Below are 18,196 nucleotides of genomic sequence, written 5' to 3'. Positions count from 1 at the left end.
CCACGGTGGATCCTCAGGCCAAACAGATGAGAATTCTCTTGGTTAAGCATTGCTGATTGAGCACAGGCAATTGTAATGCTTACGCGCCAACCTCTCACTTAATGTTACTCCTATTAAAGTGCTATTCCATCGCTGTGCAGGGAATGTAAAGGCAATTACAGCAGAGAATGAGAAATGATTTGTTTTGGCTTAACACGTTTGTCCCCTTCTTAAATTTGTTTCTACTTATTAAGCGGGTTTGATTGCAGAAATAGTGAACTCTCATTACGCAAGTGCAACAATAAACTGCCGTTTGCCAAAGTGTGTCTGATGAATATTATGATTACACGATGATTCGCTGTCTGGCGGGCTATCCATCCACGTCTTTTGCCATGGCTATCCATCCACGTTCCTACCCAGATCCCTTTGAAGACATTCTGACTCCATTGGGCTCTCTCACGCTCTTTGCGTACTCTGGTGCGTACCAACCCAGCTCATCACGCCCTCTGCGTTCTTTTAGCATTCAACAGAACGCTTTCGAGCTACAGGGCCCAAACACTCCTTATTCCTTCCACCACCTTTGATGCTGATCAAACTAATCTAATTACAGCCTTAATTGGATTCCTTTTGCCACAGGCCAAAGTCCAGATGACTGTACATGACCCCCATACCTCTTACCCGTCGTGAGTCCACCGAGTTGAACTTTTTAAGATTTGAACCTAACCTTTAAAAGGAACATACTTGTTTGTTTTTTTTCCTTCTTACTGACGTGATCCCAGCTTTCACCCACCCTGAAGTACCCTGCTCATCCTCCCTGGAGTCTCTTGCACCTGGTCTCCTCGTGCCTCACCTCCCCCCGAGGTACCACCCCCCCCCGACCCCCACCTCTCGTCGTTTCTGAAGCCCGACCTTGATATGCTGGTACTCCTTCTCCTCCTCCTGCAGCACCTCCAGCTGCTTCAGCACCGACTCCTGCTGGAACTCTCCCCGCTCCACCTGCCAGCCAACGAGGAGGAGAGAGAAAGAAGGGAGAGAAAAAAAAACTCAGAACACGAGAGGACGCAGAATCTCAGGTTCTGTTAGTCGCCGGCAACACAGAGGTCAATATACAGCCCACAGAGCCAGGAGCTGGGGAATATTTTCTCAAAACCTTGTCAGGATATTCCGAAATGGTGGACTTTCACTGCAGGCAGGTGAATGTATAAATAATATATCTGCGAATACAATTTGTGAAATGCAGATTAATACGGTGTCTTGGCTTATTCTTCAACAGCTACAGTATATTAACTCGGGCAAAGTGATATCCGGGAATGTGCTGTGTAGGACCCTTCTGCTGAAAAACACAGCCTTGCCCTGAAGCCCATGACAGCACAGCATTTCTGCACGGCCAGAAATAAAGTAGGTTGTAATTTTGAATAGGAGTAACAAATAGGTGTAATTAAAACTCCCTCAGACCCTCAAACACAAGATAAGTTTCGGTGGGGCTACAGCTTCTCCAAAGAAGAGGGTTCGCCCTGTTGCTAAATATAGGCCATACGTCTTGATCACAGGGTATCGTTAAACACCTCTCCCCTCGTCCATTATTCATATTGTCGCTTTAGAGCCACAGAACTGCTTTTATGAATACCATCAGCGGAGATAATTAGCATTCATAAACTGTGAATATGAAGCAACCCGTGGAAGTGGGAATGTTCGGTTGTGTCCCCCCACCCCCCCCTCACTCTCACAGGAAGTCACATCCGTTTAAATATAAATACAGGAAATGGAAAAGTAGACGGGACACTCACACTCACCATGAGCTGCTTCATGGCGGCGTGCTCCTCGTTCTCCCGGGCCGCATTGTGGTCCTTGTGGACGATCTCCACGCGGATGTCGTTCTTGGCCGATACCACCCCTTTCAAATCTGGGGGACAAAAACAAGGAAGTTATTGATGAATGGAAACTTGCTGAGAAAAGCCAATATTTACCAAGACCAACCCACTTCCACCCACTCATCTCATACACAATAGACTTCAAATCCCCCATGGTGTGGTTGTTGAAAGTCCCCGTATCTCAAACAATACACAGCAAGAGATGCCTTAATCCCCTTTGTTTTTTTTTCTTTTCTGCGTACATAAGCGCATCTCACACAGGCCTTGACAGTACGGCGGCTCATTTGGGACTAATTCCGATGATACTGGCGTATAACAAAGTCTTACTTTCTGTTTTAATTTTGCTTGCAAGTTCTCTCTGGTGAGCACAGATGGAGACGGGCAGTGAGGGCATAACCAGGTGCGCATCCTCTGTGGTATACAACAACAACATGCTGAATACTGGTAAGGGACTCGCACTTGAACGCAGCACAGTGTTGAGAGGAAAGCGCTAATGGACTGACTAGCTCTGACCTGAGTCACTGTAATGAGTGGCGTCTGGAGCATGGAGCAGGATGGGGAATGATTACAGAACAGTCGAATGACAGGGTGGCGTGAGAGCGCTTGAACGTAACTCGTAACTGAAATGACAATATATGAGGCCCTCACATCCTGGCTGTCTCTGTCTAGGAACCAATGCTTTTTTTGTTGTTGTTGCAGTTGCCTTGCCATGCGAGCGTAGAAGCAGGTGGAAGGTCACTCACTTCTCTGAGAGCGCGTACAGCAGAAGGCTCCGATGGTGCCCATGAGGACAATGAACGCCACCAAAGCACCTACGGCGACGCCGATGATGACCGCCACCGGGAGAGACTCTGCGGGCGACAAAAGGACACGTCCTTCTACAATAACACATCGGAAAGACCACCTGTGCAACCACATACCAGCAAACACACTGAAAACAACAGTGCACAGATACAAACAGGGAAATACCCAAAACAGGCATTGAGGAAAATATGGCAACAACTGTGGACAAGTCTGAGAAAGGGATTGCGGCCATCAAAACCTGTATCTGCTCATCGGCAAAACTGACCGTCTTACTTAGACAGGCAGTTCGAATCCGACATAAGACTTGTAATAATTCTCCTTCTGGAAGACTCAAGTCATTCCCTTTCACGGCAGGGTTGACAATTACTTTCACTGAGTGCTTAAGTGGCGATAGATGGGGAGTCTTTCAGTACGTTTGTTTCCAATGCTGCCTCTCTAATGAAGGCAGGAGCATCTTGTCTTTATTAATTACCACGTCTCTACCTTCAGCACAAAGCTACACCCCAGTTCTGTTTTCTCATCAGTAATGCCGAGTTAATGCCGTTATTAATCACTCTCCCTTTTTTTTATTTTTATAAGCCAGCTATACACCACCCGGAGTGAGTCTCAACTTTATTCCCCCGTTGAAAAGTTAAAAACAGTGCATCGAGATCTGAAAAAAACAACCACCGCAAGCAAGTCCATGTTTATTAACCGACAATTGACCCAGCTGACAGGTGTTAAATTCCGTATCCACTTGAGCGGTGGTTTGTCTTCGCGAGGCAAATTAATTTGCTTGGAATTTATCATGCTATTATCATTTATAAATAAATAGATTAAAAAACATACCCAATGATCTTTGTAATTACCAAGGCTCTGGCTGTGTACTGGCTGTTCCCAAGATTAGACATGCATAGTTCTAAATAGGTTCTTGTATGATAGGTACAGTGGTATGAGATGCATAGAAAAAAACAACTGCACGTGATGTAGTAGCTCATGTGTTTTTCTGTGGCGCTTATGCTCATATCCACATCTGTCATAGGTCAACGGTAACCCATTGGAACTCCTTCGACCTTACCAGCTTCCATACTCATCAGAGCTAACTGATACACAAACAAACACACATCCCGCTGCACACTTGTGCACGGCACAGATCCGAGCACGGACACGCGCGCGCCACAACCACGTCTCGGCACGGCAGTGGTCCACAGGGGGGCGCCACGCCACTCTAGGCCCGGTAGGCACACGTCAAAGAAGAGAAGGTGGAACCCGCTCGAACCTCGGCTCCCACCTTGTTCCTTGAGCCGGATGATCTCGGTGTCGGAGCCGAAGCTGTTCCACGCCGTGCAGTTGTAGATGGTCTGGAAGTCAGCCGGGACGATGTTGCTCATGGTGAGGGTGGAGATGACGCCCTCCTCGGTGGACACCGTCTCCACGGTGTAGCGGCCAGACGTCCCAGACTCCAGCACCGTCTCCTTCCACGACCAGGCCTGGAAGCAGGGAGTCACACCACATGGTGACTGTTCCTTAATGATTCACTCATGATTACCAGTTACATATATACCAGTCCCGATTTCCAGTTATATAACTGTCATGATTACCAGTTACATATATACCAGTCCCGATTTCCAGTTATATAACTGTCATGATTACCAGTTACATATATACCAGTCCCGATTTCCAGTTATATAACTGTCATGATTACCAGTTACATATATACCAGTCCCGATTTCCAGTTATATAAATGTCATGATTACCAGTTACATATATACCAGTCCCGATTTCCAGTTATATAACTGTCATGATTACCAGTTACATATATACCAGTCCCGATGTCCAGTTATATAACTGTCATGATTACCAGTTACATATATACCAGTCCCGATTTCCAGTTATATAACAGTCATTATTACCAGTTATATAGTAATGATTAACTGTTTAATACTGCAAGTTTTGTAAAAAACGATTGCACTTCTCATTCAAAGAAGTGGAAGTCCAAATGAGGAGCTTTACCAAGTACCCTGAACCTAACCTAAAAAGAATACCCTGAACTGTAATACTGTGGCCTAGAGAACTGAGGTCTCTGAACCCTTTGTGTATCAGGTCACACAAACGAAGACGTCTTGGCTGGGGGAATGACCTGTAGACGAGAGACGAACAGGAGATCCTGCTCCGATCCCTCTAAGCCCTGCAGAGCCTCTGCTGTCAGAACCTCCCATCAAATCAACGGGACATTCATTATGCAGTTAGTTAGGGCTGGGCACCAAAACACAAAACACACATTAGCACACGCGGCAAAGAAATCACACAAACACACGAAACAAACAGACACACATGCAAACACGCATTCCCACAGCTTATACTGAAACTTGACAGGGCTCCACACGAGCTTGGCTGTTTATCTAAGGGCCATGAATCTTAATGGGATCTGTGCTAACAGAGCAGAAGCATGCATTCAATGAGAAATTAAGGGCCTAAGCCTGCCACGCTCCATACCCTTCATGCAAAAACAAACGACTTGGAATGGCATTCTATCCATTCAACTGATATCTATTGCATGTGTTTATTAGACGGTTCACTACGGACACATCAGGGGTCTTGTCAGGGCACACTGAAGACAATTCACAGACCAATCCACACAGACATTCAATATTATTTGGTATTCGACTGTATTTAGCCATAGAGCGAAGTAATTCCACGACACACAATCTATTGGGGTCTGGTGATGATGATGGACTATATTTACAAGCAATATACTTCCGTTGTAAAGCATTCCTTCCCTAGGAAACCACACGTTTTCGATGTTGAGAAAGGGTACAAAACGTGATGATCGTCCTTCACACTCCCAGGAACGAATCCACTAAAGAGAGAAAGAACTCGGGTGGTAATTTACTCACGATGCGATCTGGAGGTGGAGTGCTCCGGATGAAGCACTTGATCTGGCCCTTCTCCCCGTGTAGAGCCTGCTGAGTCTGGGTGCTGGAGATGGTCGGGGGGCCTGTGAACCACACACAGTACACAGTCTCATCCATGAATGCAGTAGAGGGCTAGACTCGAGGCCACGTTCTATTCCATTGCAGACGCCAGTCAAGAGTTTGAGGGCTGTCAATCTTCTTTTGCCAGTGGAAGAACAGCTGAAGCGAGCGACGTTCTTTAACGTTCAAGCCCTGTGTCAGGGCCTGAACCAAGGGTGCTGAGCGAGAGTTTATTTTCATCGACCAAATGGTCGATTTATGACCCGCTTGATTTCTTTATTTCGCCCTACCTCCACTGAGATAAGTGTCACAAAGGCAGAGAGGTGCAGGCTCAGTCCCTCCCCCCCCCCCCCCCTCCACACAGCCTAAGGAGGATCCCTGACCTTTGACCTAGACCGGTTGTATCGTGGGATCATGGCCCCCTTACTCACAATGACAGCAAGGTCATTGCTCTTAATGCTAAGAGCTTCTTAAGAGCGTTCTAAGAGCGTTCTAGAGCGTTCTTAGAACGCTCTTAAGAAGCTCTTAGCATTAAGAGCTTCTTAACAAATCTGGGAAACCCGGCCAATGACAACAAGGCGGAGCCCAGAAGCCCAGTGAGAAACGAGGGCCCAGGAGAACCCGTTTACAATGACTGGTTAGAGGGAGGTTAAGGGTGGGGGGGTATAACTTGATTAGCTAGACGGCAACCTTCCACCAGCACCCCTCACGCAGCACCCCGGCATCTCTCTGCTGATACATAATTGCAGTTTATTACCTGTCTCTTATTAAAATAAATTTGCATTTTAATGAGATTCTGGCAGATGGCGTCTTGGTATGCTACTGGAGATTGGGAGGAGAAGGCTGCCGTGGAATGATTGCGGCAAAAAAATAAAATAACAAAGTAACGGCACAGCATTGGCTGCTTTGAGTTAGCGAGTGGCTGAGATACAGCACTGTTTCGCTGCCTCTCTAAAGCTGGCTGGCGGAATAAAAGTTAATGGGAGCTCCAAAGAAAAACTGGCAGGTGCGTGTTCTTGACTGTGGGGATATTGATGAGAAGATGTGTACAGGCATGTGTTTTTCTCTGAATTAATACCAATGCGGATAAGCAGTGTGTGTGTCTGTTTTCTCTTCATTTTATTTGCATGTGATTGTGTGTGGAGGGTGTTTGTAGGCGTGTGGAGAGGAGTATGTGCCTAGGTGTGTGTGTGTGTGTGCGTGCGTCTAGAATGGGCTCCCGTGTGTAAACACACACTCAGATCAATTCCTCCTGGGCTTCCCAAGGCTGGCGCTGGTGTCTGGGGAGAATCTGCTCTGTGGATCAGTCCTGCAAATGAGGAATATAATTAGATGGCTTTATCTCTCTGGCTCAGACTGCTGGGTTAGGATGGCTCCTGTACTGAAACAGGAGTTTGAATATGTGTGTGTGTGTGTGTGTATGCTTTCACACATGTTGGTGTTTGTGTGTGTGTGTGTGCCGCTTACACGCCGGGTGCAGAAAACAAAGGAATGGGTGAGTGGTGCCGTGTGACACAGCCACATGGGGAAACCTGTCAGCGGACCCCGTTGCAACTGTTGCAGACATATTTCTTCGGCGAGTCGTGTGCGCGCGCGGCCCACGAACGTGCGACCCGAGCGTGCGTTTGCGTGCGTGCGGCGCGGCGCAGGGGGCTCCGAAGTGCTCTTTCGCCGTCTGACTCCACGTCAGAGGAGCACGCGTCAGAGGACAGCTCCCCGCGTCCCCGCAGCCAATTGGAAGTGCCGTTCACTCCGAGAGAAGGTGTGCCATTCCGCCGCCTCTCCTCGACCGCTCATTTCAAAAGCGCCCTCCGAGCTGTCGTCGTTCCATTACCGGCTCCGTCGGTCGCATCCATTTTAACGCCGCTTCTCGGCAGCAAATGTCTTAATTTGCACCGGCTTCTTTTGGCAGGGTGTCGGTGCAGGTTCGAGCGGGGGGGGGCGATGGCATTCGAATTTCCAGAGCGCATAAAGGCACCAGAAGAAGAAGGGGAGAAAGAAGCGGAGGAGGAAGAATAATAAAACAACAAGGTGGCCTGTGGGGGGGGGCCCAAGCCCACTTTCCCTACATGTGTTCATGTGTTTCCTCTCCTTCGACTGCCTCAAGACGTATGCGTCTTATCACACACGCGCTCTCCTACACACACGCGCTCTCCTACACACACACATTCTCCCACACCGGCTGTATCCACATGCTCACTCCTCAACCCATACCCACATTCATTGCACTGCACATTCATGTATCCATGTATCCAAGTGACCCACACAACCATGTGTAGACTAGCACCTTCCAACAATGCATTATGCATGTGTTCATTGCATACGTTACTTGAATGCAGAAATATATTGTTGACTAGTACACACAAACACACACACAAGCAACAGATTGACATACCACACAGTACTGTACACACCATACAAAACGAACTCAGGTAGACCCACATTCTAACGCACGTCGACGCATAGTCACATCCTGTGTGTGCACTGCGATGTTACGTAAGCGACAGTGAGCAATATGTAGCCATTAGTGACTTGAACATAAATGGTCTCCCCTGCTAGCTGTTTGATTCCAATTAAATGACACTTGTCCCCAGGGAAAGGGAGGACTCTTCTGCTTGTGTGTCGGCACAGTGGGAGTTAGTGACACGCAGCAACAGAAGACAAACATATTGACAAACTCCGAGCCCGTGTATTTTATTTGTTAGCTTAAAAACGATGCGTGCAATCCCCCCCCGCCCGCCCCCCCCCCCCCTACGAACAGTGTATACATCACCTTCCTTTTGCTTTCTCTATCCCTATCTATGTCTGTCTCTGTTTCTCTCTCTCTCTCTCTCTGTCTATTTCGCCTGTCAGAATCAATTGAGCTCCATTGACTGTCGCAGACATTCCATTAGCGTTGTTGAGAGGGTGAGCGTGCAACTTCCTTCACCGCCGCAACGACGACTTAAAACAGTCTGCTGACTACAAGACAGGACCGTCCACGAGCTGCCACATCAAAGGACCCGCTTGTCCAACCTGATTTGCCAGGAGGATGCAGGGTAGAAATAAATACAAATCATAATAAAACATAACACAAAGCAAACAAACACATTTCAAGACCCCTCGTGATTCAAAAGAGAAATACTTCAATTATTCAGGGGGTGAGAAAGAATAAATAAAGTGGCTTTTGAATGCCTGCGACAGAACCAGGCCAAGAGGCTCAGAGAGGCAGGAGAACCGAGGAGCAACACAAAATAAAGGAGAAACAAAAGCCACCTGAAAGCGCCAGGCAAGGCATGACTGAGGTCTGCGGAGACCCAGAAACCCTGCATCTACTCCTTTGATTGACGTTGTCTCCCAATGAACGCCGTACGAGCTCTGTTAAGATATTTATTAAAAAAAAAAGACATCATCTCTTTTATGGGCTGTTGTTTTCGCTAACGTAGTCCCAACAGATCTTTGTACATAAAAGAGAGGCCACATCAAACTAAACTTGGGAGCAGCCTTTTTATGTGTTTTGTTTACAAATCCAGACAGTAAAAAGGATTCCACGATGAAATGATACAGTAGGGATGTAGGGGCATTAAATTAGTAATGATTTCTCTTTAATGTTCTGATCTTCCCCAGAATAACAAAGGGAGGGGATGGTACAGAACCACACACAGAGAAGGTGCTTACAGTACACTGTGGAATAGATCGTCTCCAGCAATGCCAGACCCACCATACTTGGATATCCCGGAGCTGTCTCTGCGCTTTTACAGCCTCACAGTAAAGTCTGTCAATTGTCTGACTAGGAAATCGTATTCAAACATTTCAAATAAAATAAGTGTCTCAGGGATTTATATCTCATACATCAAGCATTTTAGCAACATAACTGGTGACTGATGTCACAGGATGAGTGCATTATACACCATGCTCTCTAGCAACACTTCTAGTGACAGAAAAACGCATAGATACTGCTCTGACCTCACCTAGACACAACATCCATTTTCTCCGCTGGCATTCTTAGGTGACTGGAAACGGGGTGGGGGAAAAAAAAGAGTTTTTCAGAGACGCGTATGTTCTGCAACGGAGAGCCCGTGGCACCGCTGTGCCACTGCTGTTACGCTAATGCACACTCCCTGAATATCAAGCAGCGGTAATGAAGTCATTTGTTTGAGAGTTGCCAGGTCTCCCACCATCTCTGGTATTCATTAGTTAGTCACTGCCTCTCTAAGCCGGGCCCCCGCCACCTCCTTTGGAATCTAATCAGCGTTAAAGCCCATTTCCTGTGTGGAGGGCATATATAAGTCTAGAACCTGGAAACTAGACAAGTCGTTCTATTTTTGCCTCGTGTGTTTATCTAAGAGGCGTCAGCGTCGATGACACTTGATTAAACACTGCTTTAGTGCTGTTTTATCGTGATTCCTTTTGGCAAACAAATGATTTTCCATGGTTCTCTCGTTGTCCCTTTCCTACAGTACTGTATGTACTGGCAGAAAAAAAACTTGAAAGGACCTTGCTCTGTGCTTTGGCATATATAAAATGAACACAATATCACCGACAGAACATGTGACACAACATAAAAGCAGGCTTTCTGTGAAGAGATCATTGAGACGGAGCATTCACTACAGTACCACACGAGAGGGGCTGTACTGACCATGGTGACAAATTGCTTTCTTTTAAGAAGCGTTGACCTGAAAACCGTCTGGGTGGCCCCGGCGCTGTACTCACCATTCACTGTGAGAGAGACCTCCTTCTCCCCGGCGCCCACTCGCGGCACCACGGCACGGCACACGTACTTCCCCGCATCCTCCTGCCTCACCGACTTGAGCGTCAGGATGTTGTCGTTGCTCAGGACCTGCCGGAGGGAATTCGTGGGTCATTGAGCGACCGGCGCAAGGTCACCTTCACATTCAAGACAGCCGTGGAGCATTGAAAGCCTTAAAGGGCAGTGCCCCTCAATTATTAAAATCCAATTTTTGGGGGACCTGAGGCCCAGAGGACGGCGAGAGCTCTTTTGCTCTGGGAGGTCGATGAAGGGAGAGGGAGCCGGCGGTTCGGCCTCTGTTGGATCAATGGCGCGCCCCCCTTCACCTCGACACATCTCCAGCCAGGTGTCAAAGAGCAGAGCGCTAACGAGGTCGAACGGCGAGCGGCCTCAGGATTTGAGGATTAATGGCTCTTTCCAACCTCCTGCTTTTAGCTGTGAGGGCATTGCTTGGTCACCCAAATCGTGGACGACCTCTGGCGTTCGATTTTTTTTCTTCCCCAGTTTCCGCCAGAGTAGTTGACAAAACTACCTCCAAAAGCAGCATGGCGTGCGTCTAGCATACCGAGCGGGACCAACGTGGGAGGAGAGACACAGAATGTCATGGCAAATGACGCATTGCGAAACGGCGTCGCGATATTCAAACTGCCCATCAAAAAAAAACTTCCGACCGGTGACATCGAAAAGAAAGCGGGTCAAAGATGCCTGCGTGTGCTGTGAGAATACTCACCACTCCCGATCCCCTCTTCATCCAGACTATCGTGAGGGAGGGGTTCCCCGTCCAGGCGCAGTTGAACACGGCGTCCGACCCCAGGTCCACCTGCAGTGACTGCGGCTCTGCAGCCATGCGGGGACCAACTGCAAGGGGGCCCACACACCCGTTCAATCGACACAGAATCCATACAACATTCACCTTGACATCAATCGCTCCATGACCGCTACAAGCGCAATCTGTCAGTGGCACCCGCTGTATGGAAACGGCATGCGCAGCGATGTGGTGTGGTGTTTGCCCAACAGGAGGGAAGCGAGCTGCACTCACAGTAAACGTCCACGTTGCGGCTGATGTTGGTGCTACCCAGGGGGTTGGTCACCTCACAGGAGACAGGCTCGGTGAAGAAGGAGTGGTCCACGATGACCTCGTAGGTGTCCCCTGAGATCTCCTTGATGACGTGACCCCCTTTGGCCCACCTGGAGGGACAGAGCAGCGACAGGGTTAGAGGCTCGGCCGTCACCAGGAGTATCTTGTCCGCGTTGACAGACCGACTGGCGCAAGTCAGCCGGCGCCAAAGGTCTGCCAACATGGCCACCCAGGAGCTGTACGTTAACGACGTGGAATAGCTGAGCGACTTCTGCCACTCATCCCCAACCGGCCTGCATGATTGATAACCCTTTGCATCCAGCCGGGAGGGATAAAGGCACCTGTTGGAGACATGGCAGGCTGGTGGGACGGGGGAGAGGAGGGAGGGGGGTAGGGAGGAGGGGAGGGAGGGAGGGGGGGAGGGGGGGGGGGGGAGGGGGAGGAAGCAATGTGAGAAGGAAGGGGGTGTTGTCACATTAAGACACTGTCTCTCCCCCTCCCCCCCCTCCCCCTCTGTGACAGTACAACGTTGCTCGGCGAATAAATCATTTCTGTGGGCTTCGGCGTGTTGTCTCTGCGGCGGCAGTCAGCCATGCTGAGTCGGGCGCTCCGGCGGCTGAGAGGCACACGGCACGTCCCTCGTTAAGATGAGCGCGAGTGGAGGAAAACAAATCCCCCCGAAATGACAAAAAAGGACGAGCCCCCTTCCGCCTCACCCGCAGAGACAATGGCGCCTGACACTAACAAACCGACGTCGTGTCGTGTGTGGAAGAGGCGCGCGGGTCGGAGTGATGCCTGACGGGGCGCCCTACGCTCCTCTGATTCCCCTTCAGGGAAGCGACGAGCAACGCTGGCGTAGGGGTGGCTCCCTGTTGCCGTGGGAGACAGCGGCCATTTATGAAAACCGAAGCAGGGGCCATGGGGATGTCTTAGGTGTTTCTAGAATGTTCTAAACCTTCTGGACCTCAGACCAGCTATGGCTTTCAGGAATGCACCATCTACTGCTGTGTGACACGACTGACGGAAACTCCACCTGTTTTCTCAACTGTGGGTTCTGTTGGGGTCTATTTTCAAGGGATAAGGGACAAAATGTGTTTTCCCTGAGCAAATTTGACCCCGTGCTTGACTGAAATGCCACAATCTAAATGAGAACAGATTACCTCATTCATTCAGTAACTAAAGTGAAGAAGGATTCTAATTGGGCTTTAGTATATTTTCGTCGCTCTGCATTTTTGGAACTTCCTTCTCTTGTGGGAGAGAGCTGAGCTTTCCGGGAGAGTCTGCACTGTGCTATTGAAGCGGCTGAGAGTTCTGTCAGATTAATGTGCTCAGGGACACCTGTGTTTCCCAAAATATTTCAATGAGGGCAGATGAGTGTGCTGGGCTTGTATTATTATCACCTTCATAATTGATCCAGGAGCGGCTCGTGTGTGTACCGCATGTGCAAGTGGGTGGGGGGGTGTTTGTTGTTTGTGTGTCCCAGCCTGAAAGGGCATGCACAGAAACATAGCCTAAGGAAGGCAATTACAGCTGCCGTTTACATACAACAAAGGTTCCTCTGTGTGTGAAAACGGCATGAAATACATTGGACAACATGCTTCAGAATCGACCACATATTTTGGTTGTTGAGGTTTCAAGACGATCTCTCTTTGCATTTTAGAAAGGCATTCATGAGACCGAGTCAGTTACCCTGGGTGTTATCACAATTGGTCCATGTGACATGGTCTAGAGGATAATACTGGAGTGGATCCTGTGTGAAAGCTGTAATGAGTTAAGCACTGAGCATCCAGTCTTTCCCAAATTGAGGTTCGAGTTTGTGGCTCAAAGTGGTAGATAGAGGGAGAGAGAGGGAGAGGGAGGGAGGGAAGGAGGGAGAGAGATAGAGGACAAGGAAGAGAGATGGGGGGGTGGTGGAGAGAGTGGGAGGAAGAGGGAGAGAAAGAGGAGGGAGGGAGGGGGAGCGTGAGAGTGAGAGAGAGAGACAGAGTGACAGAATGCCGTAGCCTGCAAGGAGTGTGAGGGCTCTGCTGGTGTTCTGGTCCCCTTCCAAGAGGGTCTAAACATAGCCAGCTCCCTGCCTCCCTCAGACACCTGCATCTCCACTGGGAGGTGAGAGGGGCCACAGCTAACTTACTCAAAAGCTCACTTAAAGCCTTACCCTATTCAGGGACTTAGGTAGGACAGCAAGGTGATAGTATGTGATAGAGTGTGTATGTGAGTGAGTGAGTGTGAGTGTGTGTGTGTGCGTGTGTGTGTGTGTGGGGGGGGGGGGAGAAAGAGAGACAAGGAGGGTGTGTGTGTTTGTTGGAGCACTGTTCCTTTAAAGATAAAGTAGCCCACCCTCATCTGAGAGCGTTCGGAGCTGGAGGGAGAGAACAGCGAGAGCACAAACAGTTTGTCTCTGCTGAGTGTGATTAAGGGGGATATAGCAGAAGTAAACTAGATTAAATTAAATGAAAGCGCTATCTTTGTCATTAGCATGGCAAATCAGTCCCCAGGATTGTTATCAGCATGGTTAGGAACACTATATCAGAGTACATTTTCTTGACTTCATTAGCATAGAATGTTAAAATGTGTTCAATGGTAACATTAATTAGAAGGAACATTGTCTTTATGTTGAAATATGCACTTTCGTCTTTCTGAATAAGAAGCTGAAATAAAATGAGATATGAAATTGGGTCTATCATGAAAAGTGACCCGAAAGAGAAAAAAATAACAACAAAATTGCACGTCTATTTGTGAATGACATTCTAATATACTGCCAGAGAACTGGGGATGCGTGCAAAGACGATAAGGCTGTCAGTTTGGGGCCTCTCAATTCAAAAATAAAAGCACAATTTTTTTTCTAGAATGGCAATCACGCCATCGTACCAGCCAAAGCAGCATGAAGACAGCCGAGTCGTTAGTGTCAGAACACAGCAAACATACTGCAGCTTTGTTGCTACCAGTGTCTGTCGACACCCCCACCCACCCTCTCTCTCTCTCTCTCTCCGCAAACTCACGGCTGGATGCGCTGGGTGGCACAAAGCGAGTGGCGGGGGATCGGCGGTCGCCCGTACAAACAAACAGAAATGGTGGGCCAATGTCGGCGTGGCGGCGGCAAACCTCTTCATTACCCGCCTCTGAGGCACAGTGGAGGCAGAGGTGCGGAAAAACAGACAAACTAGCAAACAACAACATCGTAATTGTTAAACCGGGGAGAGAATTGAGGACGCTGTTTGCGTCTGTGTGCCTGAGAAGGGGCCCAGGTTTGTTTCTGGAATGAAACGTTCAGATGAGGGACTCGACGTGTCCGTCTCATATTCAGTCTCTCTCGCTTTCTCTCTCCCCACGGTCTCTCCCTCTCTTTCTGTCCCTTCTCCTTGTTGTTATTTGATTCACCGAGAAGACGTGCGTGCGTTACAGGGATGCTGGGATGTTGTTGATGTAAAACCCTGCTCTCTTCAGCCCGACGAGCGCCTCGAAAGGCGCCCTTCGGCTGGCTCTCCGACACCTCGATTCACACCAACGCACCTCGATTCACACCAACGCACTCCGAATCAAAGAACCCTGACTAACTTTTCATTGACTTGTCTTCTCCAATCCCCCCCCCCCCCCCCCCGAGACTGATCTCTTTTCCCCCCTTCCTCGTCTTGAGCGGGATATCACGGAGCCTGCTCGTCTATCGACACGCATCATGGGCAGCAGGAATCGCCATGCCTATGACCGGGTGCCCTGCCTCTTGGCTCTGTGTCTCAAGTGCCCGCTGAAGTGGAGGATGGCGGCGGAGCGGGGCGCTGGGGATGGATGGCGCACGGGGGGACTTGGCAAGAGGGGCCATCACTCTGAGGACTGCCCCGTCCTTGTGCCTGTATCTGATCTTGGGAGACAGAGTGTATTAGCGCTGACGAACAGCCAGGCTACTCCTGTGCCCTGGGTCTGGCTGAGACACGCCCGCTGTAATTCTATCTGGGAGAAGATGGAAGGAGAAAGAGGTAGGTGTGTGTGTGTGGGGGGGGGGACTCTGAAGTTGAAATCCCCAGAACAGAGGGAAAAGAAGCCGCTGGAAGGCTAGTGAAGTCTTGTATCTCGGCAGGGTGCAGGCTGTGGGTAAAAACGTGTAGGGACGGCGAGTAGGATCATGTGGCAAAGTGTGAACATGAATCTGAAGCCGTCGGAATAGAAGACAGGCAGAATATAACCCAACCCGCAGTCTAGTGGTGGACTACATACCTTGGAACAGGAAAATAACAGGCTTCCGTTGGGTGGACACTGACATTGATGGGATCCTGCCAGTGTGGGCCTTTTTTAACCACTCCCAATCCACCCCCACCACCTCCCAGCTCATTACATTCATTGTTTCCCAGCCCTCAAAGGAAAAGTCATCTCAACTGCCATACCTCCATGGCCCTCAGGCACATTGAAGAGATGTCACTTCTATCCGCCGAAATACCGTAGCATGGTGACAACAGACATGTTCGAAAAACAGTTGTCCAAGAAGACACAAACCTACTCGTCCACAATGTACGTGTGTGTGTGTGTGTGTGTGTGTGGGAAGGGGCGGTTCCACTCCGAAGGGACAAACCCTTCCAAGCTATGCCTTTGTTTGGCCACCTGTGAGTGCACTATAGATCCATTTCATTTCCTGATACTGTTTTAACATTCAGCGTGGGGCAATTCCCTTCGCTATTGATTTTGGTCCACTTCTTCTTCAATTGATTTAACCCCCGCCGCTCCCACCCCTCTCCATGCATACACACGGAAAAGTCTGCTTCGACAAATCACGTTGCCGTCGCCCCTCTACCAGGCTAAAAGGAAGATTCATGAGGACGAGGAATGCTTATTTCTTCTGCTGCACCAAACTGGTCGGGGCCGCCAAGCCAAAGTGAGTAAGTAAGTAAGACTTTATTTATATAGCACATTTCATACAAGAATTGCAGCTCAAGGTGCTTTACATAAAATCAATAAAAACAATAATACAAGTGATAAACAATTCAAACAAAAATAAAATCCCAATAAGATCTCTGTTCAAGAGAGAAACCAACTTTAAACATGCATCTTAAAAGTAACAATAATATAATTAATAAAAGTAGGAAAACCCTTTTGAGATAAAATTACTTAAATGCTTCGGTAAAAAGGTAGGTTTTAAGCTGTCTTTTAAAAATGTCTAGAGTGTTTGCTTCCCTAATATTTATGGGTAATTTGTTCCATAGTTTTGGGGCGTAATTGACAAAGGCCGAATCACCAATCTTCTTATGACTGCTTCTGGTGACCTCTAATAGGCCTGCATTTGATGATCGCAGTGTTCTAGCTGGTGTGTAGTTTATAAAGGAGTTAGCAATGTAGCTAGATCCTTGTCCGTGTAGAGCTTTGTATGTGAGGAAAAGGACCTTAAAGTCAATTCTGAAGGTAACAGGGAGCCAGTGTAAAGTAGCTAGGACAGGACTAATGTGTTCTCTCCTTTTAGTTTTGGTTAATAATCTAGCTGCAGAATTTTGAATGAGCTGTAGTCTTTCAGTGGTTTTCTTGGGAATACCAGTGAAAAGTGCGTTACAGTAGTCCAGCCGGCTGGATATAAAAGCATGAATTAACTTCTCTGCATCATTTTGGTTTATGAATGGTCGTACCTTTGCTATATTCCTCAGGTGAAAGAAAGCTGTTTTGGTCACTTTATTAATGTGAGAGTTGAAATTCAAATCTGAGTCCAGGATTACACCGAGACTCGTCACCTCTGGTTTAAGACAGGGGGTTAAACCTCCAAGATTCTTAATAAGCATCTCTCTTTTGGATTTGGGGCCACATAGTAGGACTTTGGTTTTGTCTTCATTTAATTTAAGAAAGTTAGCGTTCATCCATTTGTTTATTGCCAACAGGCAGTTGGTAATGGAATTGATGGCCGTTGCATTGTTGGGTTCAGTGGATATATATAGTTGTGTGTCATCCGCATAGCTATGGAAATCTATGTTATGTTCTCTGATTATGTCGCCGAGTGGTAACATATAAAGAGAAAAAAGTAATGGACCTAAGCAGCTTCCTTGAGCAACCCCGTAGCAGTTCTCATGTTTCTTGGACCTATGGTCACCTAAACTAACATAAAACTTCCTTCCTGTGATATATGATTTCATCCAGTTCAATACACTATCCGTGAACCCAATAAGCTTTTCCAGTCTATTGATTGTCGTGATCAATTGTATCAAATGCTGCACTGAGATCTAACAGGATAAGGATAGAGACTTTATTTGCATCAGAGTTTAGTCTGAGGTCGCTAATTATTTTGGTGAGAGCAGTTTCAGTACTGTGATATTTCCTGAAACCTGACTGCGAGACTTCCAGGATGTTATTTTCTTCAAGAAAAGAATTTAATTGGACTAAAACTATCTTTTCCAGTACTTTACTAATAAATGGAAGGTTTGATATTGGTCTGTAATTTGCAAGTAGACTGTTATCCAATTTGGGTTTCTTTAATAGGGGCTTTACAACAGCTGTTTTGAAGGCATCTGGGAAAACGCCAGTTCTAAGGGATGTGTTTATAATCTCTAGCACCGGACCTGAGACACTATCAAACACTCGCTTAAAGAATGTTGTGGGTATAGGATCAATATCTGAGGTTGTGGAGTTAGATTCGCTGACAATTTGGGAAAGTTCACTAAGTGTGATACAGGTAAATGTGCTCATGGTTATGTTGCAGAATCTACTGATGTCAGTTTCGACCCCACTATTAATAATACTAGCTCTGATCAAAGTTATTTTGTTCTTGAAGAACAAAGCAAGCTCTTCACATTTAACTACTGAGGATGGAGGT

The 18,196-nt window shown here is 47.8% G+C and overlaps 1 protein-coding gene across 4 annotated transcripts in view; it reads right to left on the bottom strand.

Moving 5' to 3' along the window:
- kirrel3b (kirre like nephrin family adhesion molecule 3b) overlaps positions 1–18,196 on the bottom strand; it is a 141,280-nt gene that overhangs the window by 2,066 nt on the left and 121,018 nt on the right. The window contains exons 7-15 of one of the 4 annotated variants that reach the window (XM_062473316.1): positions 11,377–11,525; positions 11,068–11,195; positions 10,301–10,427; positions 5,531–5,631; positions 3,925–4,123; positions 2,594–2,701; positions 2,178–2,261; positions 1,767–1,882; positions 889–975 (exon numbers count right to left, since the gene is read on the bottom strand). In XM_062473316.1, the coding sequence (XP_062329300.1) occupies positions 889–975; positions 1,767–1,882; positions 2,178–2,261; positions 2,594–2,701; positions 3,925–4,123; positions 5,531–5,631; positions 10,301–10,427; positions 11,068–11,195; positions 11,377–11,525 (1,099 nt within the window). The remainder of the gene's footprint in view (positions 1–888; positions 976–1,766; positions 1,883–2,177; positions 2,262–2,593; positions 2,702–3,924; positions 4,124–5,530; positions 5,632–10,300; positions 10,428–11,067; positions 11,196–11,376; positions 11,526–18,196) is intronic. The other 3 variants (XM_062473317.1, XM_062473318.1, XM_062473319.1) reach the window with 3 other exon arrangements.

The sequence above is a fragment of the Osmerus eperlanus genome, chromosome 11, assembly GCF_963692335.1.
Source record: "Osmerus eperlanus chromosome 11, fOsmEpe2.1, whole genome shotgun sequence".
Taxonomy (NCBI): Eukaryota; Metazoa; Chordata; class Actinopteri; order Osmeriformes; family Osmeridae; genus Osmerus; species Osmerus eperlanus.
The sequence above is the reverse complement of the archived record's forward strand: the minus strand, read 5'-3'. Positions and strand labels throughout refer to the sequence as shown.